Raw genomic sequence first — 22,886 nt, forward strand, 5'->3', positions numbered from 1 at the left:
ATAAATCACTAGTCGGTCACGTAAAACACAAGTGTTTTCTGGAACATTAATATTAGTGATTCAACTTGCCGGGAAACCTCATTGTACACATTGAACGTTGAATTATTATAGAAGTTGATTGCCTTAATCGCCAGGTGATGAAGGTTGTCCAGCATGCACACTATAACGGAGAACACTGTGGAACAAATATAAGAGCAACAAAAATAATAATAATGATATGTGTTAATTTTCCACTGAAAAGTTATTTTAATTTTGTGTTTTTGCTTTTAATTGATATCTCCATTATTGCCCACTTGCTTTCTTAAGGATTATTTATTGAAATTGTACAATATTCACTGTGATACCTACTTCAAAGAAGCGTAACAAAAGTAATATTATTCAAAGAAGCCTGGTGTCTAAAAAGTATCAATGTATAAATTATTTCGACTTAATTCTATACGCAAGCTGCAACAATTGATATAAGTCGAATGACCTACATCAATTTCTTTAGAGGTAGCAGAAGTTCGCAACTTGACTACTTTTATTACTATAATTCTCAAGAAAATTCACAAGGATAAATGTGATGCGATAAAACAAAGCAGTAGCAATACTTTTAACTACAGTCTCCAGCTCTGCAAGGTTTAGAAATAAGCTAAATAAGCCATTGCTTAGGCCTTGCTAGCTGAGGATAAAATTCTAATTCGAGAATTATTTCTGTGCAAGTAAAGAGCAATTACACAGCATAGGGCATTTTTCCATCTTACACTTTTGTTACTTTTATTAATTTTCTTCAGAACAAAGGACAGTGACTGAGCATGTACAGTGTAACCAAATATAGCTAGCAGCTTGTGGTGCCCTGTGTATTTAATACTCCTTCCCGCCTTCTAGCCCCATTTAAAAATCTGAAAATGAATTTACATGAGAAAATTACATTAAGGAATTTACATAAGCAAAAATCAATTACATAAAGTAGCCTTGTATTATGGTAAGGGTTTTGCTGATCTGTGAATTTTTTGCCATGTTGTGCTTACATCCTAATCTGATTAATGTTAATAGTTAAATATATCGTCATTTCAGCTTGATTGGAAAGTTACAACCTGATGTAAATGATTATCGAAAGGACCCTCTCCCTTCTTCGCTGGATGGAGCACTGAAATCGATCCTTCTTTGGTAATGGTTAACGTCCTATAATCCAGTGCCGGCTCAAGGGTATAAGGACCCCTAGGCCGCATTGATTGGTGGCGCCTCCTCCCGCCGATGCGAAGATTTTCATTTTTTAAATGATTAATTTTACTAATTTGCGCCAAGATTTAGAGGGAGTTGGCTCCCCCTAAACCTTGGCGTCCATAGACCAGTGCCTACTCGACCTTACCCTAAAGCCGGCCCTGCTATAATCCGATATTCTACAATAATTTTATGTGCATTAGGAATAATGTTTAACAAGAAATCGATTTTTATTATTGGAATTAGCAGTTAAAATTATAATTAATAGCTGTTTTTAAAAAAAGACATCTTATCACTTAGAAAACACAACAGAAATTTTTGTCCCCACCAGCGCTTCCTGTGGTTGACTCGTGCATTAGAAGATAAGTGTCTCTTAACGTAAATAGTTTTGTGGACTCTGTAGTGAAATGCCACCTATAGTTTTAGCTTCCTATTACTTTGCACGTGTACGAGTAGTGTGTATGTATACGTTTTGGGTTAAAGTTTGTTGTAGCGGTGTTAGCAGATCGGGCAACCGCGACATTTGTGGTGTGTTTGGTTGTTGGACGGCAAGCGAAATGTGTCGGGAGACGTGGGCAAGTAGCACGTGTTAAGCATTCCTTTCGCGTGTGTTCCCAAAAATGTATTTTATCACGTAGAATATTATTTTTATGTGAATAAGAAGTATAAGTTCATTATGTAAGTTGTTGTGTAACAGCTTTGCTTGTAATTATTTTTATTTTCTGACTGAAAATGAGTTTGCAGTAAGCTGCGATATCCACTTATCGTACGGTTTTATATACAGAACCTAGTTGCGTTTAGAGGAAATGTGTGTCCTGTAACGAAATAGTAGTATATGAAGCATTCCATACTCTTGTGCACATTATAAACCAAGTTTATTATGTTATCTCTTAAAGTTCATAATATGCTTAGTATGCCTATGTCCCCAATGCAGATGGACATTGAAGAAGAAGTGGAAGATGTACACGATGTTATTCGTAGGCAACAACAAACAATTCAACAGTTACAGGAGGAAATCAAGCAAAAGGACGAGGAAATTATGAGGCTGAGAAGTCAAATAGACAAATATCAGTCAGTCCTTCTTATTCCATACAATCGGAATAATTGCACATCTAGAAGAAAAGAACGAGCACAAGGAATTTCAGCAGAACCCCAGTCTCTGAGAACTATACAGGAATTAATTCAGACTAAATTCCCAGAACATCCTAAGTTGGAAAGGTAAGTGTTTTAGCTATTGTAGTTTTCTTCGGTAAAAATGTATTAGACTCCTGATGAACAAACTCTCCAGTAAGTTTCCACATCTCTCGTGTGTACACATTTCGTATATTTTTCTATTATGGTTACAAGAATAAAATATTATGGTTAAAAGAAATTAATGTATTTGAACTAATTTATAACGAATGGAAAGGAGTTTATTGGAGAATAATCTCCTTTCAATTCGTTATAAATTGGAAATTGCGTTATATCCCTAAATTCGTTGCAAAAATAATTTTGACAAAATGTATGAGTTACGGTATTGTTAAAAAAATAAAAAGTCATAGCGGAAAGTGAGTGGCAAGTGAACATAATTGAAGTGTTCAAACTCGCTTATTGTTTAACTAACTTTTCACAAAAACGACTCTGAACTATTTGCCACACTGTACAGTCAAGTTTTGAAAAAATTGTTTTATATGAACTTCATTCTCTGGTTAAATTCTCGGTAGCTTCAAAGAACTTTTGGTTAACTGTCTTAACATGAGAAGCTATTGCACCTGAGATATCATTATTGCATTTAGTTTTTGATGTCATCCAGAAGACATTTATTTCATTCGAATCCTTCAGTAGTAGTTTAAGAATCTGTTAATACGGGGTTTAAAAAAAAAAAAAATCTCATCTGCAATACAAAGTACTTCGAAGTAGCTTTATTAGTTATGTGGCAGATGGCTTCAGCCCCCTCTGCTATGTACTTGCATCAGCATAGATTATTCATTTTCACTCACAGAAAAACCAGTTTACCAAAAAAAGTTTTGTATTGTATGTACTTTAATATAATTCCATGCATTTAATTATCTTCGTGTGAAACTTCATTTAGGAGCCATTGTCCAAATTCAGAAGTGGGCACTCTATTTATTACCCATCATCCATAGCATTTAAAATTAGTATTTATGGCTTAGTCTAGTTGTTGAATAAGTGTTAAGTGGGATGGGACTAATTCCACTGCAGTTTTCATAGAGGGAACACAATGTCAAGCATCAGTGGAACTCATTTTCTTCATTTTGGAGCTTTGGATATTGAATAGATGTTTGCACCATCCATATATGTTTGTTATTAAAGCACATTATGGGAGCTCTGTCAAATGTATTCCCTTAAAATGAGACCTTCCAGATTTGCACAGAAGTGGTATCCTTTTGTTGCCTGACCGTATTTTGAAAAGCGTTGATTTGAACTATTAAAATACTGCAGTTCCAGCAGTCACCCTGATTTATGGCCTTGTGATGATATGGAGCTGGGTATCTTTAATTTATTTTTATTAATTTTCTTTTGGTAGTAAAGTTGTAGCATGTGTATATTTTTTTTGATATAGAATTAGATATTATTATTATTAGCCATATGGTGCAAGGAAGCCTGTGGCTTATGCTGCACCAGCCAAAAAAAATTTTCGAAGTTACCCTGAGAAAAAGAGAGAGAGAGAGAGAGAGAGAGGGGAATCACCAAGAAAGAGAAGAATGATGATATCCAGCTCAGGACCCTGGGTGTGCCAAGCCCATACTCACCGGATGTGAGCCCCTGGGGTTAAATGTTTTGAATGTGGAAATTATTGTTACTCAATGGACTATGGTCAGTGAGGCATGAAATACAGGAGAGGCCACCTTTCTAAATTTAGCTTCATCGTAATTTCAATTGGCGACTTTGTCTTCACTTTAGTTTCACATGATTGATTATCCAATTTTTAAAAAAATTTTGATACAGCATTCATATTTGCCGCATTTTTTATATTTAGTTTATTTTACTTTTGCTTTATTCTCTGTTTGACTGTGTCATTCTACTGGCTTTTTAGTCAATACACACACACTGAAGATGTTGTCAGTTGGTTAACAAGGGCAATGATAGGTTATGCCCAGTGGTTGGGATCTCCATCCCCATCGATTGATTTATGTAGGCAGTATTGCTGAAAGCAAAAAGACTAAATAACAAAAATGTACCATTCTTTTATTCTAAGGAATTTAAATACAGTAATTCCCTTGAGTGTGGCACTACCCAATTGTATTTTATTTTGGGATTACTGCTACCCATGTGAAGTACTGGTATCTAGGGGCCCCTCAGAGGACCTTAATCTGCCACTGAACAAGGGACTGAGACAAACTGCTTGTCATACATGCAGCTAATGTATGACAAGCAGTCATACGTTAGCTGCATGTCCTGCCACCTAGTTTCCTGAGATTTTGGTGGCTAGGACCTTAAAAATAAATAAATAAAATAGTTTTTTGACATGGAGTGATTGCAGAAGGGATAGCGCTGAAATTTGAGAGGCCGAAAATTATTTGTGGGTGAAGTAATTTGGACTTGTAGGGCATTCGCTTGCATACAGATGGAGTGGGGGGAGATATAAATATGGGGACAATAAAGAAGGTGACCCCAGAGAGTCAGTGGGGCAGGCCCATACCTCACCATGCAAAAGGAGGGGGGTGGCTAAGGGGAAGGAAACAGGGACTGTTTCCTCCCCCAGACAAAGGGAGTCTGGTTCAGATCACCAATAGTGGCACTGGGCAGGGAGGCTGCAATGTTATTCAGAGTCCAGTCCTGTATTTTGTCATGCTTATGACCCAGGTCTCAGATGGAGATGGTTGTCTTCTAGTCTGGTTCTCTTGTTATTGATGTAGGTGTGTTCTTTTTAGTTTAGTTTGCTGCTGCTCGTGGGTGTGGTCACTTCTGTCCTGTGTGTTTCGCTTGTTTGGTAACTTTTGGCAGAGTGACATAGTCTGTTGTTTGGCCAACACAATGCAACTGCATCACGGATTGAGAGTCAATCCGTGATGCAGTTGCATTGTGTTGGCTTTTACGTTAGCTGTTGCAGTTGTCTTGGCAGGTTGGTCCAATGTCTCACAAAGAGATTTTAGGCATATTTTGAGAAAGCCGTGTATTTTTCCTCTGACTCGAGGACTAGAGATAAATCGAACCATGCATTCATGAATTAACAAATTAACTGAAGATATATTTTAAGTTATTTTTATATATTTAATTAATATTACCATTTAAAAACTTTAAATTTATTTAAATATTAATCTTAGTTATAATTTTAAGCAACGAATACTAAGAAATGTTCTGAAAGGCTTAACGTAATCTGGAAAGATTTGGCAGCTGTCCTTAACTTTCTAGAGTAGAAGGCTTTGGAATTAGAATGGAAGCCTATTTTTATATACATTTTGATAGCCTAGAGCCCAAAGATGAGTGGGGGTGAGATGTGATCTTTGATTGGAAGGCAGCATTTATTTTAAATGCAGTGGTAAGGAAATTAACACAAAGGATTAAGGACTAATAGAATTAAGAGATAAAGGGGCTAAGATTATGGGTTGCAGAGCTAAAGGTAAGGGCTATTAAGAGCTGCTATGAAGAGAATGACTAAATCAGTGGATTAACTGAGGTTTAATCCACTGATTGTTAAAATAAAGTACTTTGGAAGAAATATTAAAAATAAAAGTATCACTTACTTAAAGTACCTTGATAAATTAGTCAAATTATAACTAATTAACTGATATTAAAGTCTAATTTCTATTAAAGGTTTTGCATTTAAACGTATAACTTCTATTGAAAGTTAAAGGCCCCGTTGTTTGAAGGTATGTGTTACTTTGTTTCTGAGTGGGAATATTGAGAATAAGAGAGGGTATGCTTTGGAAAGTTTGTTTGGTTGAGACTTTTTTTTTTTTTTTTTTTTTTGTTTCTGCTGTGAAGATTACCTGTTAGGACTTGCTGAATACTGTTGGAAGTACAGAAGTAACCTAGGAGTGAGGAGCCTTATTTTTTTGTTGAATTATTTGGGTTTTGACTTCTGTTTATATCGAGGTTACCAAGGATCTGATCTTGAAACATGGTGTGATATGCACTGTTAAATCTGCACCTTGTTTTGCTTATTGATTACCAAGGCTCCAAAGGATTTAATCGAGAATGTTTCTTTCTTTGAAGGCTCTTCTTCTGTAGGAGGTATCTGCAGTTAGTATCATTGCTTCCTTCTAAAGTTTTTGGTTTCTCTAAAATCCAGTGCATTTACCCCAGGGGCTCACATCTGGTGAGTATGGGCTTGGCAAACCTAGGGTCCTGAGCCTGACATCATCATTCTTCTCTTTTTTGCTTTCTTGGTGATTTCCTTCCACTTCTGACACACACACACACATTCTCTCTCACTCTCAGGGTAACACAGGATTTTTTTTTTTTTGGCTGGTGCAGCATAAGCCTCAGGCTTCCTTGCACCTTATGGCTAATAATAGTCATAATCATGTATAGTAGTTTCTGAATTATTAATTCTACCATAATGGATGTCTTTTATATGCTAATTCTTCAGTAGAATTCTCCTATGTACAAGTGCAAATATGGAATTGCAGTAGCATTGAATGTGATAATTTGGGCCTCTTGGATTTGGTGGGGGCAGAGCTTCTTGGTTTTGACAAATTTATTTAAGCAATCTGAAGCCTGTGTAGTGTTCATTATGTTCCTTGCTGCTTTTGTAGTGGTGCTGATTGCTGGAATGATTTATGGCATTATGACCATGTGATTCATGGGTTTGTTGCTGGTGATTGAGGGGTTCTGGAACTTACAGTGTGTGTGTGAGAGAGAGAGAGAGAGAGAGAGAGAGAGAGAGAGAGAGAGAGAGAGAGAGAGAGAGAGAGAGAGAGAGAGAGAGAGATGGTCTTCCCAACTAATCCATTTTTGATGTCTATTCTCCTTTGTTAGGTTGCTAATGAAGTCCAATTCCTACTTAACGGAATCCTCATTTCACATATTTTAAGACTTAAAGTACATATATGTTCTAGGTACTTGTACTTTTGAAAAAGGTGAGATGATTTTTCATTTAGAATGAAACCAGTGTCTGTAGATAGATTTTTGAGATTCCACTGGAAGATAATTTAAGGAGAAGTGATGCAGGATCACCTACACAAGATTGCAGTAATAGTTCAGACACAGCATGGGTTTTTTAAGGGGAAGTCTTGTCTGACCAATTTTATTGGATACTATGATGTGGTTACAAAGGAACTGTGTGCAAAAAATAATTTTGATATCATATACTTGGATTTCAGGAAATTTTTTGATACTGTTGTACGTGGAAGACTGCTGTACAAATTGGAGCGGTATGGCATTGAGGGCAAGTTGCTGCAATGGATAAAGGGATGGTTGAGTGAGAGGCAGCAGAGAGTGGTAATAAATGGACACTGCTCTACTTGGACTTATGTTATTAGTGGAGTCTCTCAGGGTTTGTTGCTGGGCCCATTGTTGTTTTGTGTATTCCGATGACATCGAAATACACAAAACAACCTGGTATACCTTCATTGATATCGATGAAGATATATAAGGCTTAATGTCAAAGTATGCAGATGATACAAAGGTTGGCAGGGTTGTTAATGATAGTAAAAACAGTATGCTACTGCAATAGGATCTAGAAAAGTTAGGCAGATGGGCTGATAAGTGGCAACTGAAGTTTAACATTGACAAAGGCAAAGTACTGCATATGGGTAGCAGTAACCCAAGAGAAACGTACCAATTGTGTGGTACTACACTCAGGGAGGTGGAGAATGAAAAAGACATTGGGATAATTGTGCAGTCAGATATGTAGTTCTCTGAGCAGTGCAGACAGGCTGCCAGAGCAGGCCAATGAAATATAGGAATTTTGCTAGCAGAGAATAGGTGATTATACCTTTGTATAAGGCAATGGTCAGGCCACACCTTGAGTACTGCATACAGGTCTGGAGGCCTCATTTTAGGAAGGATGTAGAGTTGCTAGAATGCATACTGAGAAGGGCAACAAGATTAGTGAGAGGAACAAAAGAGTTCTCTTACCAAGAGAGGCTCAAATTCTGCAAGTTGCAGCATCTGGAGACTAGGTACCTGCGAGGTGATCTGATTGAGGTGTACAAGGTTTTGAATGGTTTGAGCAGGCTCAATGCTGATGGGATACTTCTGCTTGCTCAGATTAAGAACCTGAGGGGGCATAGATTCAAATTGAGGAAAGACAGTTGTAGAATAGATGTGTGGAAGTTTTCCTTTAGCCAGTGGGTAGTTGATTGCTGGAACAGACTTCCATCTGTTGTTGTGGAAGTTGATAGCTTAAATAAATTTGTTTAAGGCTGAACTAGACAACGTTTGGAGTGACCGGATGGGTGAAATTGGAAGGTTTTTTTTTTTTTTTTTTGGCTGATGCTCTAAGTTTGCTTTCTTGCATCATATGTCTCAACTAATGCTAATATTTACAAGTGGCAGTTGCTTGTTTTCCTCCATTTCCATTTAAAATTTTTAATCTTTTAATGGAAGGTTGTCCAAAAAGAGAGGTTGAGGTTATGCATGCCATGATTCCATACTATTAAAATGTCTTTGACTTAGCAAAGCCAGATTTTAGGTTGCAGATGAAGACGTTCTAGTTATTTGGATTCCAAGTTTCTAATAAATAATTCTCTGAGTAGAGGTGAAAGTGAGTTTCCTATGCATAGGCTAGTTTTTTGACAGATTAAGGGATTCATTAATTTCAACATAAGATTTTCTAACTGATAGGTCACTTAAGTCTATAACATCCTGGATGGTGATGAGATTGCTGTAGCCTAGGTGCAATTGGTGAGTTGAGATTTTGTTGGATTATGGATATTGTTTCTGCTAGAGGAATTGTAGCGTATGTGGAATGAAACTAGGTTGTAGTCTTTTTAGTAGTTCATGTCTTTTAACTTGTTGATAAAATTTGAATTCTTGATGGAATATTTGTTTCTGGGAAATATGTTTATTAATAATTTGGGCTATCCAAGTTGAGATTCTTTTTTTCCTGAGTGATATCTATCATTGACAATGTATAACTGCTAACTCTCTGAATTTACAATGGTGACTTCATCTTTTTTACTGAACTGGACTTTTCTTCATCATAATATAGTTGATGACAAAGAGTTTCTTAGTCATTTTGCAAGAACTCAGTTTTTCCTCCATCTTTTTCTTCTCAGTAGGAGTAATAAAACTGTTAAAATTGGATTTTTTTTAAAAAAATTGTGAAATTTTGCTTATTTTCATTAACAAATTGGCTGGCAGGTGTTCTGTGGTAGTCTATATTGCAAAATAGGAACATTCCATAATCACATTATAATGTGTTATCTACAGTCAGTTCATTTCAATCGTTCCAATTATTCAGTGCAAAGCTAATTAACAATGTCTTTCAGTAAGATGCCAAAGAAATAGAATATAATTTCAGAAGAGATATACGCAAGATTTTCCACATATTGTAAAATCTGTAAAAAGGTAACACATTTGCCTTGTGTGTGTGTGTGTGTGTGTGTGTGTGTAAATGTGCTTTTTCAATTTCAAGCAGCAGGAAACGTGATGTAATTGGACATTGGCAAACAAATAAGCATGTATTTCAGTTGATACAAAGAAATGTAAAAATAGATACTGCATTTCGAGGTCATGATATCATACATGCTGAATTTTATTTTCATCTTTTATAGTATTTATCAGAATATTAGTATTAGCCATATAGTGCAAGGAAGCCACAGGCTTTTACTGCACTGCCCAAAAAAAATTAAAAGTAGATAAGAAAATAGACAAATTATTCACTTCCCTCCTCACAGAGGCAACTATCCAATTGACTTCTGAATGTCTTGAAATTAGCATTAACATTAATAGTGGCAAATGATGCAAGAAAGCAAGCTTATGATAGCATCAGCTAAAAATATAAAACCCTTCCCATTTCATCTGTCCATTTCCTCCACTAGATTGTCTAGTTTTTCCTTGAATTTATTTAAGCTACAATTTTCCACAACAACGTGGTTTGTTTCTGCAATCAACCATCCGTTGGCTAAAAGCAAACTTACGTGCATCTCAACCTTCCTTCTCAATTTGAATTTATGCCCCCTCATGTGCATAGTCTCAGCAAGAGAAAGAATTCCTTCGGCATTGAGCTTGCTGAATTCATTCGAAGCTTTAAACGCTTCAATCAGATCACCCCACAGGTGCCTAGTCTCCAGATGCTTCAATTTGCAGAACTAAAGCCTTTCTTATTAAGAGCACCCCTTTGTTTCCCTTGTCAATTTCATTGCCATTATTTATACTTGTTGCAGCAGCTCTGCATTCTTCCTAAAATTAGGCCTCCAGACCTGTCTGCAGTACTCAGGATTTGGCTTGACCATTGCCATATTATTATTATTAATCATATGGTGCAAATAAGCCTGAGGCTTTTGCTGCAGCAGCTAAAAACAAAATTTCTGAGTTACCCTGAGAGAGAGAGAGAGAGAGAGAGAGAGAGAGATAACAGTCTGAAGTAGAAAGGAATCAACAAGAAAGAGAAGAATGATGATATCCAGCTAAAGACCCTGGGTGTGCCAAGCCTATACTCACCAGATGTGAGCCCCCTGGGTTGTACAATGGGATAACACTTCCACCTCCTTATTGCAGCCTTAACCAGGGATGTTCCTAGGGTATGTGGTGCCTGATTGCCAATTGAAATTTGGCATCCCCTTTAAAATTTTCTTTATATGTATATGTAAGTTTCGGGTGCCCGGGTGCAGTGCATCCCTTCACCCTTGGGACGGTTTTCCCCTGGCCTTAAGTACATGTGATGGCAACTTGTTCCAATAATCAACAACTTTTTGGTTAAATGAAAACTTTCTATAATCTAGTTTAAACCTCTCCCCCTTTGAATACTTTAATTTTTATGAATTTATGGCCCCTAGTTCTGAAATTCTTCATAATAACATTGAAAATTTACCCTTAATTCATTTTACTTACTCCTCTCAGGTCCTCGTAAGGTGCCTGGTTGCTAAAGTCTCTGGCCCACCTAATAAGAGTCTTTCCTCATATGGTCATCCTTTTGCTGATTCTGACTCCTTGTCATAGAATATAATCTTCCTCCGAGTTCTGCTGATCATGCATGTGTATTTTTCAGAAATATGTTTCCCAATAGCAAGATAGCAAAAAAACATGGTTGTGACAGAAAAAGACAGTTGGCACTCTTGGTGAAATTGCATAAGGTGGATAGGAAAGAAGAGATAGCAATGGCTCTGTAAAATGGGTTGTTTTTGATTGCTACAGAAGGTAGTAACCAAAGTAATTCCAACCTACATCTCATTGTGGCAAGTTTTTGTAAGACAAAAAATGATAAAACTGAAAGCGGATTGCTCTCTTTTCCACACTAAAAGGTGTCTCTACAGGGTACAATGAAATACCTAGAGGAGTGAGCACCTGGTAGTAATAAGCTGCCCTTGTCTTTTTAGTTTGTGTGCTGGAAAGGAAGCAGCATACATTCCTGTGAAAGTAGAAGAATATTTGACAGAACTTTACTGTTATCTAGAGAGAGAAGTGCAAAAATAAGAGATAGATTTAAACATTTTAACTGATGTGTGCCACTGAAGTAAAATGGATTTTGTGTGTACATGTTACCTGCCTTTGGTTAAATATATAACTAGACTGATACAACAGTGGTAGCCAGTGGCATCGCATGCCCATTTAGGTTGGGTGTACTTTTATTGGCGCGTGGGGGGGGGATGCAACCCGCGCCACAAAATTCACGTGTTAATTTGAATGTACGAGTGCATTTTTATAGACGTGTGAAAGTTTTAAGAGTGCATAGTGCAGCAGTGCTCTTCTTATTTGGCCCAATGCAATTAATTGTAGAATAATTTTGAATACTTTAATTTACTAAATAATATAATTTTAACTATACAATCCATAATTATGGGCAACATAAAGGTTCTCCATCAAATAAACAATAGCTATGCATCACTCGTGCCATTTATGTGAGAAGATTAGAATATCATTGGCAAATACTAGAGTGAGGCATGAAATATCTTTATTTTGTTATGACTTGTAAATACAACCATACAATATGCACCGAAACCTGAAAAAGTAATGAATTGGGAAATTATTATTTTTCAGGATTGAATTAAAGAAAGGCTTAAAAAACTCATTTTACTTGTTTATACACCTGTTCCAATCTCCTGTTTTGCCTTAGGAATTGTGTTAGCAAAGACCTTCATCGTGCCGACCGGGTGACACTGGCATCATCATAAGCTTGGCCAACCAACTTGTCCTTAATATTAAATTACTCAACTCTGTTTAGACATGTTTAAAAAGACCACTAGACGTTCTATCATCACTTACGTCTGTAAATCCGATGAATCTTTCATGTGTTTGCCCATTATGGACAAAACAGAAAACAGTTGAGAGCTGCGACTTTGACGTGACATCAGAAGTTTCATCCAGAAGAATGGCCACAAATGTAACCGAAGAAACATCTTAATCACATCAGATATAGTGTTAATGATATCATTTTGTACTGTGGAAGAAGTTCTGTGAAATACAGTCGATGCCTTTAAATGACTGTCTAAAAGAGGATCATGCTCATGGAGCACGTTTAAAAATTATATATTTCCTTGATCAGCATTCCCTTGATTAGCTGAATCTTCAGACTCATCATGAGCTCTCAAAGGAAGCTCTTGCTTAGCCAAATAACATACAGCATCAATTAATCTTTTTAAAATGTCTCTATTTTTCTTTACTTGTTCATAACCCCAGGGGCTCACATCTGGTGAGTATGGGCTTGGCACACCCAGGGTCCTGAGCTGGATATCATCATTCTTCTCTTTTTTGGTGATTTCCTCCTACTTCTCTCTTTTTCTCAGGGTACTCAAATTTTTTTTGGCTGGCTAGCATAAGCCTCAGGCTTCCTTGTACCATATGGCTAATAATAATAATTACAACGGCTAATTTCAATTTTTTCTCGACTGTCATTGAGAGTGTCAATTCTTTGTTTTCCAATCATCTTAAGATTTAATAAGGACTGAACATGTGGTTGGGAGTGCTTATGTTTTTGCACTGCTGCAGCTAAATGATTGAGATCAGAATACCCGTACTTATTCCAAATACCTTTCTCTTTGGAGAATAATAAACCAGGCCAACAAAAAAGTCTTGACCACCCTTCACATCCAGTTAATCATTCTACAGTATAGTATTGTGAAACAAAGAAATGACTCATGTACTCAGTTTTTGCATCTTTGTGCTTGCACAGTAAATAGGTGCCTCCGTAGCCAGGTGGGAAGCAGCAGCAGTGCATAGCACAGGCTTCTTGATTAGACCGGGATTCGAGCCCGTCACCACCAAATATGGAGGATGTGGAAAGGTCAGGGAATGACCACTGCATATCCCCGAGTAATATGGCCTTAGTTGCCAATGCTCCTAAAAACCAAAAACCACAGTAAATTTGGAAGAAGAGGATGAGGCTTTTACCTTCTTCAACTACATTCATACAATCTGCAAAATCTCTGGCAGAAAATGGGACATTCAGTACATCGTCAACACTGTTTCCCATTGTAAATATGGGCAAAAAAGCTATAAATTATATCTAAAAAAATTATAAATATACATTTAAATATAAATGTATATTAAAAAAATGTGTAAATCGGTGTCATAAACACGTCGGTTCACACTTTACGCATGCAAAACAGCCGAAACTCAGAAAACAAAACAGCAATTCATAACAATCACAACCACCAACTATTTCTGGGTGCTGTTGTCTCAGCGCACACCCTGCCATGCCTTCTGGACAGTTTAAAACTACTTGAAGGCTAAGAATTTGACCTGTTGCGCCATCTGTACATCTGTTTAGAGGGCTCAAAGGTGTCCGTATCTGTGACTGCACACCTGGGCTATTAACGCGAATGTGGTACGATGTTTATGCACTGAAACTTCTCCTCTTCATGAAACATTGTATATTGGATTTAATTTTAGGAATCATGCGAAGTCAGCAAACAATTAGGGAAATCTTTAACAGAAAAAAATGCAAAAATTTAATATTGGTGACATTGCGATGTGCACCGCACATCTAGCACACTCCTGATGGTAACCTTTGACAAGTTTAAAGAATTGGTTAGGAGTGGTCAGAAAAGCCATATCAGTTTTCAGAGTTACCAGATTGAAAAGTACAAGTGATCACTAGTGAGTTCCATGGAAATGTAACAGGCAAGACTTTCCCCTCACGAGCCCATGCTGTGATTCATTAACAATACCATGATATCGCTTGCCACTGAAGTCAAACTCGCTGGTCTGTAATTGCCTGTCACATCTTCTGCACCACTGTGGATGGAGAAATGTAAGTGTTTCTCCAGTCCAGAAGAATGCCCCTGTTGTATAATGATGATTTCATTAACATCATAAAAAAGATGTTTTAAAGTGAAGGTGTTTTTCACATCATAAAGTGAATAAATGCCATCACTCATGGAGCCTTCCCTTCATTCAGCTTCAGTAGTTTTCTCCATTTACTGTAATCCAAGATTGATATATCACTTAATTTAGAGAAGGCTGATTCCTTGTCAGCGAACCTTATGGTTCAAGTGACCTTTCAACTGCAAAGATTGTTGTAAAGTATTTATTCATCTTGTCTGTACTTCTGCTAGGCTTTTTGAGACTTCCAGTTCAATCAAGCGACATAGACCTGTCTGGTTCACTCTCCCTTTTTGTATTCACATACAAAATGAACTTGTCTCTTTAGCTTTCATTGCTAGTGATTCCTTGTACTCAGCTTTTAATAAAATGATGCTTGTAATACTCATAAATCAGTATCTCATGATAGTCTGTAACTGTGCCATTCTTTTTTCTTTTGCTTATTTAATTAACCCCTTAATTCCAGCAGCTTATAGTTGTCTCTCCAGTTAACTCCAACAAATCCCCCAATCCATTATAGTCTCCTCTCTTGAAATTGAATCCTTCTCTTTTCTCTTGACCACAGAAATCTTTGGACACTGCCCATTTCGTGAATTTGTGGTCACAACCAACAAAAATTTCTTTCTCCATGGTGTGTTGTCTGTCTACAATTTCAAATCTATAAGAGGTAAGTTGAAGTCACCTGCAGTGAAACAATCTTTGCTGCCCATTCAAGTTGCTTGTAGAGATTTTCATCATACTCCTCAGAGTCGTTTAGTCTGTAGCATACACAGACTATTATCTGTTTACCACATTGTCACCTTGCATCACACAGACAATTCATCTGAACTTGATTTGAATCTGGATACAGTCTGATTATTTTCAGAGAGCTCTTGATTAATGGCTGCTGTAGCCAATTGGTCAATTGCAAGAGTGAAAAGGACACGCACACACACACACACTTTCCCGAGAACCACAGGAAACTTTTAGCGGTCAAACGCGTTTCCCCCGGTACTGCAGCTTCTCCCTGAATTCTCAGTAAACAGATGTTGCATGGGCGAAGGTAAAGAAAGCCAAAATGAGAACGACGAGGAACATTAGATAACTTACGTGGAAAATTAGTTTCCCGATATGGCACTCTAGCGCTGCTTGCTCGGTAAACAGACGGTAGGTGTTATTGGTCTGGAACGAAGGCGAGAACGATATATTGATTGACAGGTAGGTGTGGCAAATGATGTGCTGATTGGTGCGCAAACACAACACACAATAACATCAGTTTAGTCACTTTAGTAGCACTCAGAAGCACAAATGGTAACTTGCCCTAATGAATGCTTTCCATAATGGTGAAAAAAGGTCTGGTTACCTCCACTTGAATCCCATGGGAGCTTGAACCCCTCCCGAAATGGAGGGGTAACCTAACCTTTTTTCTTTAGAATCATGGGTGGACTAGCGCATAAATTGTTTATTAACAAAATATTAATTTTTTATTACTGTACTTTTATTTTTAAAGTCAGGTTACGAAATATAATGAAAAATAAAGAAACCTTTTCCTTTTTTTGTAACCAAACCTAAATCAAGAGTATAGTAAAAACACTCATGAACTCCAAAAATCTGCTTTTAATAATGAGAAAAAAAACATAATGAAGAACATAAAAATGAACAGAACAAAACTGTTATTAATTTAGTTTTCATCAAAAAATCAACCAACATTTTATTTTCCTTACAAATTTCTTCCATCTTTAAAAGATTCATTACTACTATTACCTGTTAACCATTCATCACAAAACTGTTATGCACCGTTCTTTACTCATAAATACACATTATAATGCCAACCAATGACTATACAGTAGCTTGTCTGTCGGGCCTACCACCAATCATTTCATCGTTTACCACGCCTACCTGTCAATCAATATATCCTTCTCGATTTCGACTCCAGACTGATAACACCTACCATCTGTTTACCAAGCAAGCGGCGTTAGAGTCCGGTGTTTGGAAACTAATTTTCTGCGTAAGTTATCCGACGTTTCTCGTCATTCTCGTGTTGGCTTTGTTTACCTTAGCCGGTGCGTGTTATCGGTAATGGCAGTAGAAGCCGATAATTATATATTGATTATTTTTTTCTCATTATTAAAAGCGGATTATTGAAGGGGTTCAAGCCCCTGACTGCTGAATACGGTCGATCTGCCAACCCGCACTGGACCAGCGTGGCAGATTATGGTCCATTTCCCTCAGTATGAATTGTTGAGGAGGCTTCCACCCTGCAGTGGGTTGATAATGGTTGCACTTTACTTTTTTTTTTTTTTTTTTATTGGAGTTCATGAGTGTAATGCCTTCGCAGCTGAAATTTACTTATGGGTACACCCTCCAAAATGCCTCAGTCTTAGGGTGTTTATCCCTCCTTCCCGCTGTTTTAACCCAATAGGAAAATGACTTCTACTGCAACTATCGATAACATTCACTGTCTGTAAAAGTTGTTTTTGTATCGGGTTAAAACAGCAGGAAGGGGGGGGGAGATAAACACCCTAAGACTGAGGCAGTCTGGAGGGTGTACCCATAAGTAAATTTCAGCCCACTCGTGAACTCCGATAATCTGCTTTTAATAATAAGAAAAAACTAATCAATACATTGTTATCGACTTCTACTGCCACTACCAATAACATGCACCATCTGTTTACCAAGAATGCAGGGAGAAGCTGCAGTACCGGGAAATACTTTTGACTGGTAAAAGTTTCCCGTGTTGGCTTTCTTTACCTTAGCCATTAATTTTTTTATAAGAAGCATGATCACCTACTTTTAACCTTCCCCATCCTTCCTAAACACTATACTTGCCATAATCAATTTCTTATCTCTGGGTGGCCCCATGTGTTTATTAACTGTATTATATTAGCATTGAAGAAATTAATCAAAAGCTCAAATTTGTTAAATTTATTTACAGCATTCATGCATTACTACATAAACAAGCGAAATTTTGTCTTTGCCTTTTAATAACCCTGGTGCACCCTTGATAGTTGCTTAAACGTGATTTTCTAGCTGGTATGCGACTGCTTGTGGATTTGCACATATTTAAATGTTTCTTTCTGTGCATAAGGTAATTGCAGGCCAGACAGAATTGTACACTATGATTTTGGCCTCTCACTAACCTGCGTCATTTCACTGGGTCTCCTAACCCAAATTTGCATTTTCCCTGAATGCCTAAGGCTTTCTCAATAATATTAGCAGAAGCCCTTGTACCTCCTCTGTTCAATGAATTGCACATTTACAAAACAGATTTCTTCTAATAACACTGGTCAACACTTAAAATGTTACAAAAATGAAAATACCCAATCATGACTAATTTTATACTGCTAAACACGAAAACTACATTAAAATTTGTTGATTGGCTCTTGTTTTCATATTACAGTTGGGGTCTTATATAATCAAGTTACTCTGTTATCAACTACAGCTCTCCTTGCAAAATAGTAGTAATTGAGGCATGTGATGCAAGAAAGCAAGCATATGAGCTTATGTAGCATCAGCCAAAAAAAAAAAAAAAAAAAAAACCGATTTCACACATCCATTCCCTCTAAAAGTTTGTCCACTTCCTCGTTGAATGTATTTAAGCTATCAACTTCCACGACAGATGGAATTTGTTCCAGCAAGTAACGCCAGCATTGAAACTGGACCTTGAACGATTGGAAGAAGGTCGTCTGGTTGGATGAATCATGTTTCCTGTTGCACCCTGTGGATGGCCGGGTACGTGTGCATTTGTTTACCTGGGGTTAGTGATGGTGCCTGAATACACCATAGGACGAAAACAAGCCGGTAGCGGCGGTGTCATGCTTTGGGTGATGTTCTGCTGGGATATTCTGGAGATTACACCCTTTCATGGCAATGGTCTTCCCCTCATGGTGCATTATCCCGTCTTTCAGCAGGATAATGCAGCATGCCACACTGCCTGGATTTTTCGAGACTGGTTTGCAGAACGTGAGGAAGACTTCCAGGTATTCCCTGCCCTCCAAATTCCTCACACATCAATCCCATTGACCATCTGTGGTTTGCGTTGGAACAGCAACTCTGATCTGCACCATCACAACCACGGACCTTACAGGAGTTAAGGGATCTGCTGGTTACGTGTTGATACCACAAGACACATTTAGAAATCTTGTAGCATCCATGTCTAACTGGGTATGAGCTGTTTTGGCTGCACATGGAGGATCAACGTCATATTAGGAAGGTGATCATAATGTTTAGGCTCATCAGTATATAATTATTTTTCAGGATAACTGTAGCATTTCCTTTGTCTGCCCAAGGAGATGTGGGTGGAACCGTCTTTATAACTCTTAAAATTAGCATATTATGGCCATAGTTGCCAATGTGCCAATAAACCCACAACAATTAAAAATCTTGTGAACTGTCTAATGGCTGGTCTGCGGATACCATTTTTAAAGCTTATTCCTGAAATTGAATCTTAGTGATGCCTTCATAATCCCCGAAGACATGATTTACAACTTGAGAAAAGCGATTGGAACTGGCTAGAGGTTTTTATTGGAGGCTGAACACTTTTGGTCACTTCCAGCTCATATCTAGCTGCACATTTACCCCTAGCCTGATTGCCTAATTTTTCTAGATCTTGTTGCAGTAACATACTTTCATTACTGTTATTAACTGTCCTATCAGCCTTTGTATCATCTGCAGACTTGGACATTAAGCCTGATATACCTTCATGAATGTCATTAATAAATATAGAAAAGCACAGTGGGCCAAGCACCGAACCCTAGGGAACTCCGATAATAACATTAGTCACAAAGAGCAGTGTCACCACTCTCTGTCTCCTTGCACCTAACCATCCTCTTATCCATAGCAATAACTTTCCCTAAGGACAAGCTATTGCAATGGATAAAACACACTATTCCAATTTGTACAGCAGTCTTTTATGTTCAACAGTATCAAAGCTTTCTTGTAATCCAAGTATATGATATCAGAATTATTTTTGGATACAGTTCCTTTGTGATTGTATCATAGTATCCAATCAAATTAGTCAGACAAGATTTCTCCTTAACAAACCCATGCTGTGTCCGAAGTATATAGCTGAAAGCCTATGTAGATGATCCTGCATTACTTTTTTAACCAGTGATTCCATTATTTTTCCTGGAACAGAAAGTAAGCTAACACGTCTGTAATTACTCGTGTCTCCCTTTGTGAATTGGGGATACGTTTGCACATCTACTTCCCCCGGGTCATGCACACTGCTTCACTGATTGATCGGCCTTTATCAGTATGGTGTCAACACACCATACATAGTTAAATTGCCATAGGTTGGCTGGCTGCACAACTAAAATCAAAACAAAACTGTGCATCATATTATTATTGTTGTTGCTGTTATATTATTTCTCCCTGATTGGGGAGGGGGAGCCTCCGTGGGCAGGAGCGCAGTGCGTAGCACACGCTTCTTGATCAGACCGGGGTTTGAGCCCGTGACCACCAAATACGGAGAGGTCAGGGAATGACCACCGCATATCCCCGGAGCAATATGGCCTTAGTTGCTAATGCTCCTTAAAATTAAATAACAACAACCAGATTGGGGGATTTCACTCTGTGACGGGTACTGCTACCAAATACACAGGGTGGTTGTAATGTCTGGTGTTACTGTTGGTTGAGGAAATTTCTGACTATCCTACAGGTGTTCAGGATTGCAACTTTCTGGAGTTCCCTGTAGGTGTTCTCTGGGAGACCTATTGCTGCTAGGCTGCTATGTAGAGTCTTTGGCACCATACCGGTGGTTGACACAATTATTGGGAGTCGATACTTCTTGCATATGCCACATCTCCTTGACTTCATGTTTCAGGTTCGTGTACTTCCTAATTTTTTCCTCGTGGGTTTTCTGGACATTGCTAGTGTTGGACACCACTATATCAATCAGATAGGTAGCCTTTTCCATCTTGTCCACAAGGGTTATGTCCGGTCTGTTGTGCGGGATGGTCTTATCCATTATTATGGCGCGGTCCCAGTACAACTTGTGGGTTCGGATCTCTAGTACTGCCTGGGGTTCGTACTTGTAGTATGGTACACTTTCTTTGATCAACTGGTATTTCCTTGCTAGCTTCTGATGTATTATCCTGGCTACCTGGTCATGTCTATGAGTGTACTCAGTCTGGGTGATCACCTTGCAACCCACGGTGATGTGTTGGATCATTTCTGAGTCCAGGTGGCATTGTCGACATGTGTCATCTGACATTCTGGGCTCCTTTGGGATGTATTTTCTATAGTTTCTGGTGTTGATTACCTGGTCTTGGATGGCCAGCATGAATCCTTCAGTCTCGGAGAAGAGCGTCCCTTTTGTGAGCCATACATTGGAAGCAATGTTATCGATATGATCTTGATGGAGGTCATTGTAGGGTCTGCCATGGAGTGTCTTCTTTGCCCATCTTTCTAACTTTGTTTCTTGTACCATCTAGCCGGGAGGGGTTCCTCGCTTAGGTTGAGTGGGGTATACCACTTATCTATCTTCCTTATGGCCTGGTGGAGTGGTGCTATGTTGTTCTCAAAGTAATTCTTCAGGTTAACTGTCACTGTTTTCTGTTGCTCTATCAGGTTTATCAGGCCCCTTCCTCCCTCTTTCCCAGCTATTGTTAGTCTCTCCACTGCTGACTCCGGGTAGTGTTGGCGGCTCTTGGTCATCATTGTCCTTGTCTTTCTCATGATATCTTCTAGCTCGGTGTTAGTCCAATCTATGACCCCGAAGGTGTATGTTAGTACTGGAGCTGCATAGGTGTTTATGGCTTTAACTGTGTTCCCTCCATTCAATTTTGGTTTCAGCAGGCTTCTGAGAGATATTTTTCGGTCAGGCACTTCTTGATTTCCTTGTGCTCTAACTGCTGAGCCTGCATCATCCCTAGGTATTTGTAGGTCCCTCCTTCTGTCATAGCTTCGATCTCTTTACCAGTCAGCAGCTGGTAGTTTCGGCCAACTAATTTTCCCTGGTGCAGTGTGTGGGTCTTGCATTTTTCTCGACCAAATTCCATCCTGACGTCCTTGCTCAATTCTTCGGCAATCTGGAGTAGTTGCTGGACTTGCTTCTCAGTTACCGCATAGAGCTTGTCATCCATGTACCTCAGGTGGGTGAGGGTGTACGGGTTCTTCCTTCTTTCTTTGAAGTTATATCCGTACTTGCTACTGTTGAGCATGGTGGATAGTGGGTTAAGTGCTAGACCGAACCACAATGGGCTCAGGGCATCTCCTGAAAGATTCCTCTCCCGATGGGGATTGGCCTGGTTGTGATGTTTTTGACCTTAATGGCGGTACTCCATTTTGCCATTGTTGCTCCTAGGAAGTTTATTACTATCGGATTGTCCTTGTAGATCTTCAGGGTCTCTATTAGCCAGCTATGAGGTGTGAAGTCGAATGCCTTGCGGTAATTGATGTAGGCCGTGTATAGGTTGCGGTGCTTCTTGTAGGCTTGCCCCATAACTGCGGCATCTATGGTTAATTGCTCCTTGCATCCTTTCTGCTCTTTGGCCATTATGTTCTGACTCTCTAAGTGGTCTGATATCTTCTTGGTTATGCAGCTGGTCAGGATCTTGTACATCGTTAGGAGGCATGTGATTGGCTTGTATTTCGCCGGGTTTCTTGTATCTTTGCCTTTAGGCTTCAGATATGTGACTACTTTGGTGAGAAACTTCAGGATTGTCTCCAGGTGCCTTATCATTCGAGTGAACTGCTGTGCTAGGTGCTTGTGTGTGTGTGTGTGTGTGTGTGTGTGTGTGTGTGTGTGTGTGTGTGTGTGTGTGTGTGTGTGTGTGTGTGTGTGTGTGTGTGTGTGCGCGCAGGTGAGCTTCTTGTACCAGTAGTTGTGGATGTTCTCAATTCCTGGGGTTCGCCAGTTGTGGGTGTTCCTGATCGACTGTTTTACTTCTTCTCGAATCTCCCACTCTCTCATCTCTTGTATGTCCTTGGTTTTCTTCCGTTCTAGTTTTATCCAGAGTGCTCTGCTGTTAGGTCTTACTTCACTGCGCCAGATATTTCCCCAGAACTCCTCGATTGTCTTCTTCTCATGTGGTCCGTTTCCTGCTTTTTCATCTTCACCCAGTTTCCTGTAGAAGGCTCTTTGGTCCTCATTGAAGATTCGGTTGTTTATTTTCCTCTGGGTGCTCTCTTTGTATCCACATAGTCTTTTGCTGAGTGTGAGGCGGTTCTGCTTCAGTGTGTCCAAGTATTCTCCTATTCTCTGATTTCTGGTCTCATGTTTGCTGTGGATGCTGTCCCTCTTGAGGATGCTCTTCAGCTTTCCAATCAATTTATTACTTCTATTACCCTGTTGGTACTGAGTCAACTGACCTATCTTATTATTATCA

At 38.6% G+C, this 22,886-nt stretch overlaps 1 protein-coding gene across 1 annotated transcript in view; it reads left to right on the top strand.

Moving 5' to 3' along the window:
* Nucleotides 1–1,672: 1,672 nt before the first annotated feature.
* LOC150081686 (cGMP-dependent protein kinase, isozyme 2 forms cD4/T1/T3A/T3B-like) overlaps nt 1,673–22,886 on the top strand; it is a 386,373-nt gene continuing 365,159 nt past the window's right edge. The window contains exon 1 of the mRNA XM_090379551.1: nt 1,673–2,421. Within this exon, the coding sequence (XP_090235677.1) occupies nt 2,084–2,421 (338 nt within the window). The 5' untranslated portion in view covers nt 1,673–2,083. The remainder of the gene's footprint in view (nt 2,422–22,886) is intronic.

Source organism: Mastigoproctus giganteus, chromosome 8 (assembly GCF_048544385.1).
Source record: "Mastigoproctus giganteus isolate SK-2022 chromosome 8, ASM4854438v1, whole genome shotgun sequence".
Taxonomy (NCBI): Eukaryota; Metazoa; Arthropoda; class Arachnida; order Uropygi; family Thelyphonidae; genus Mastigoproctus; species Mastigoproctus giganteus.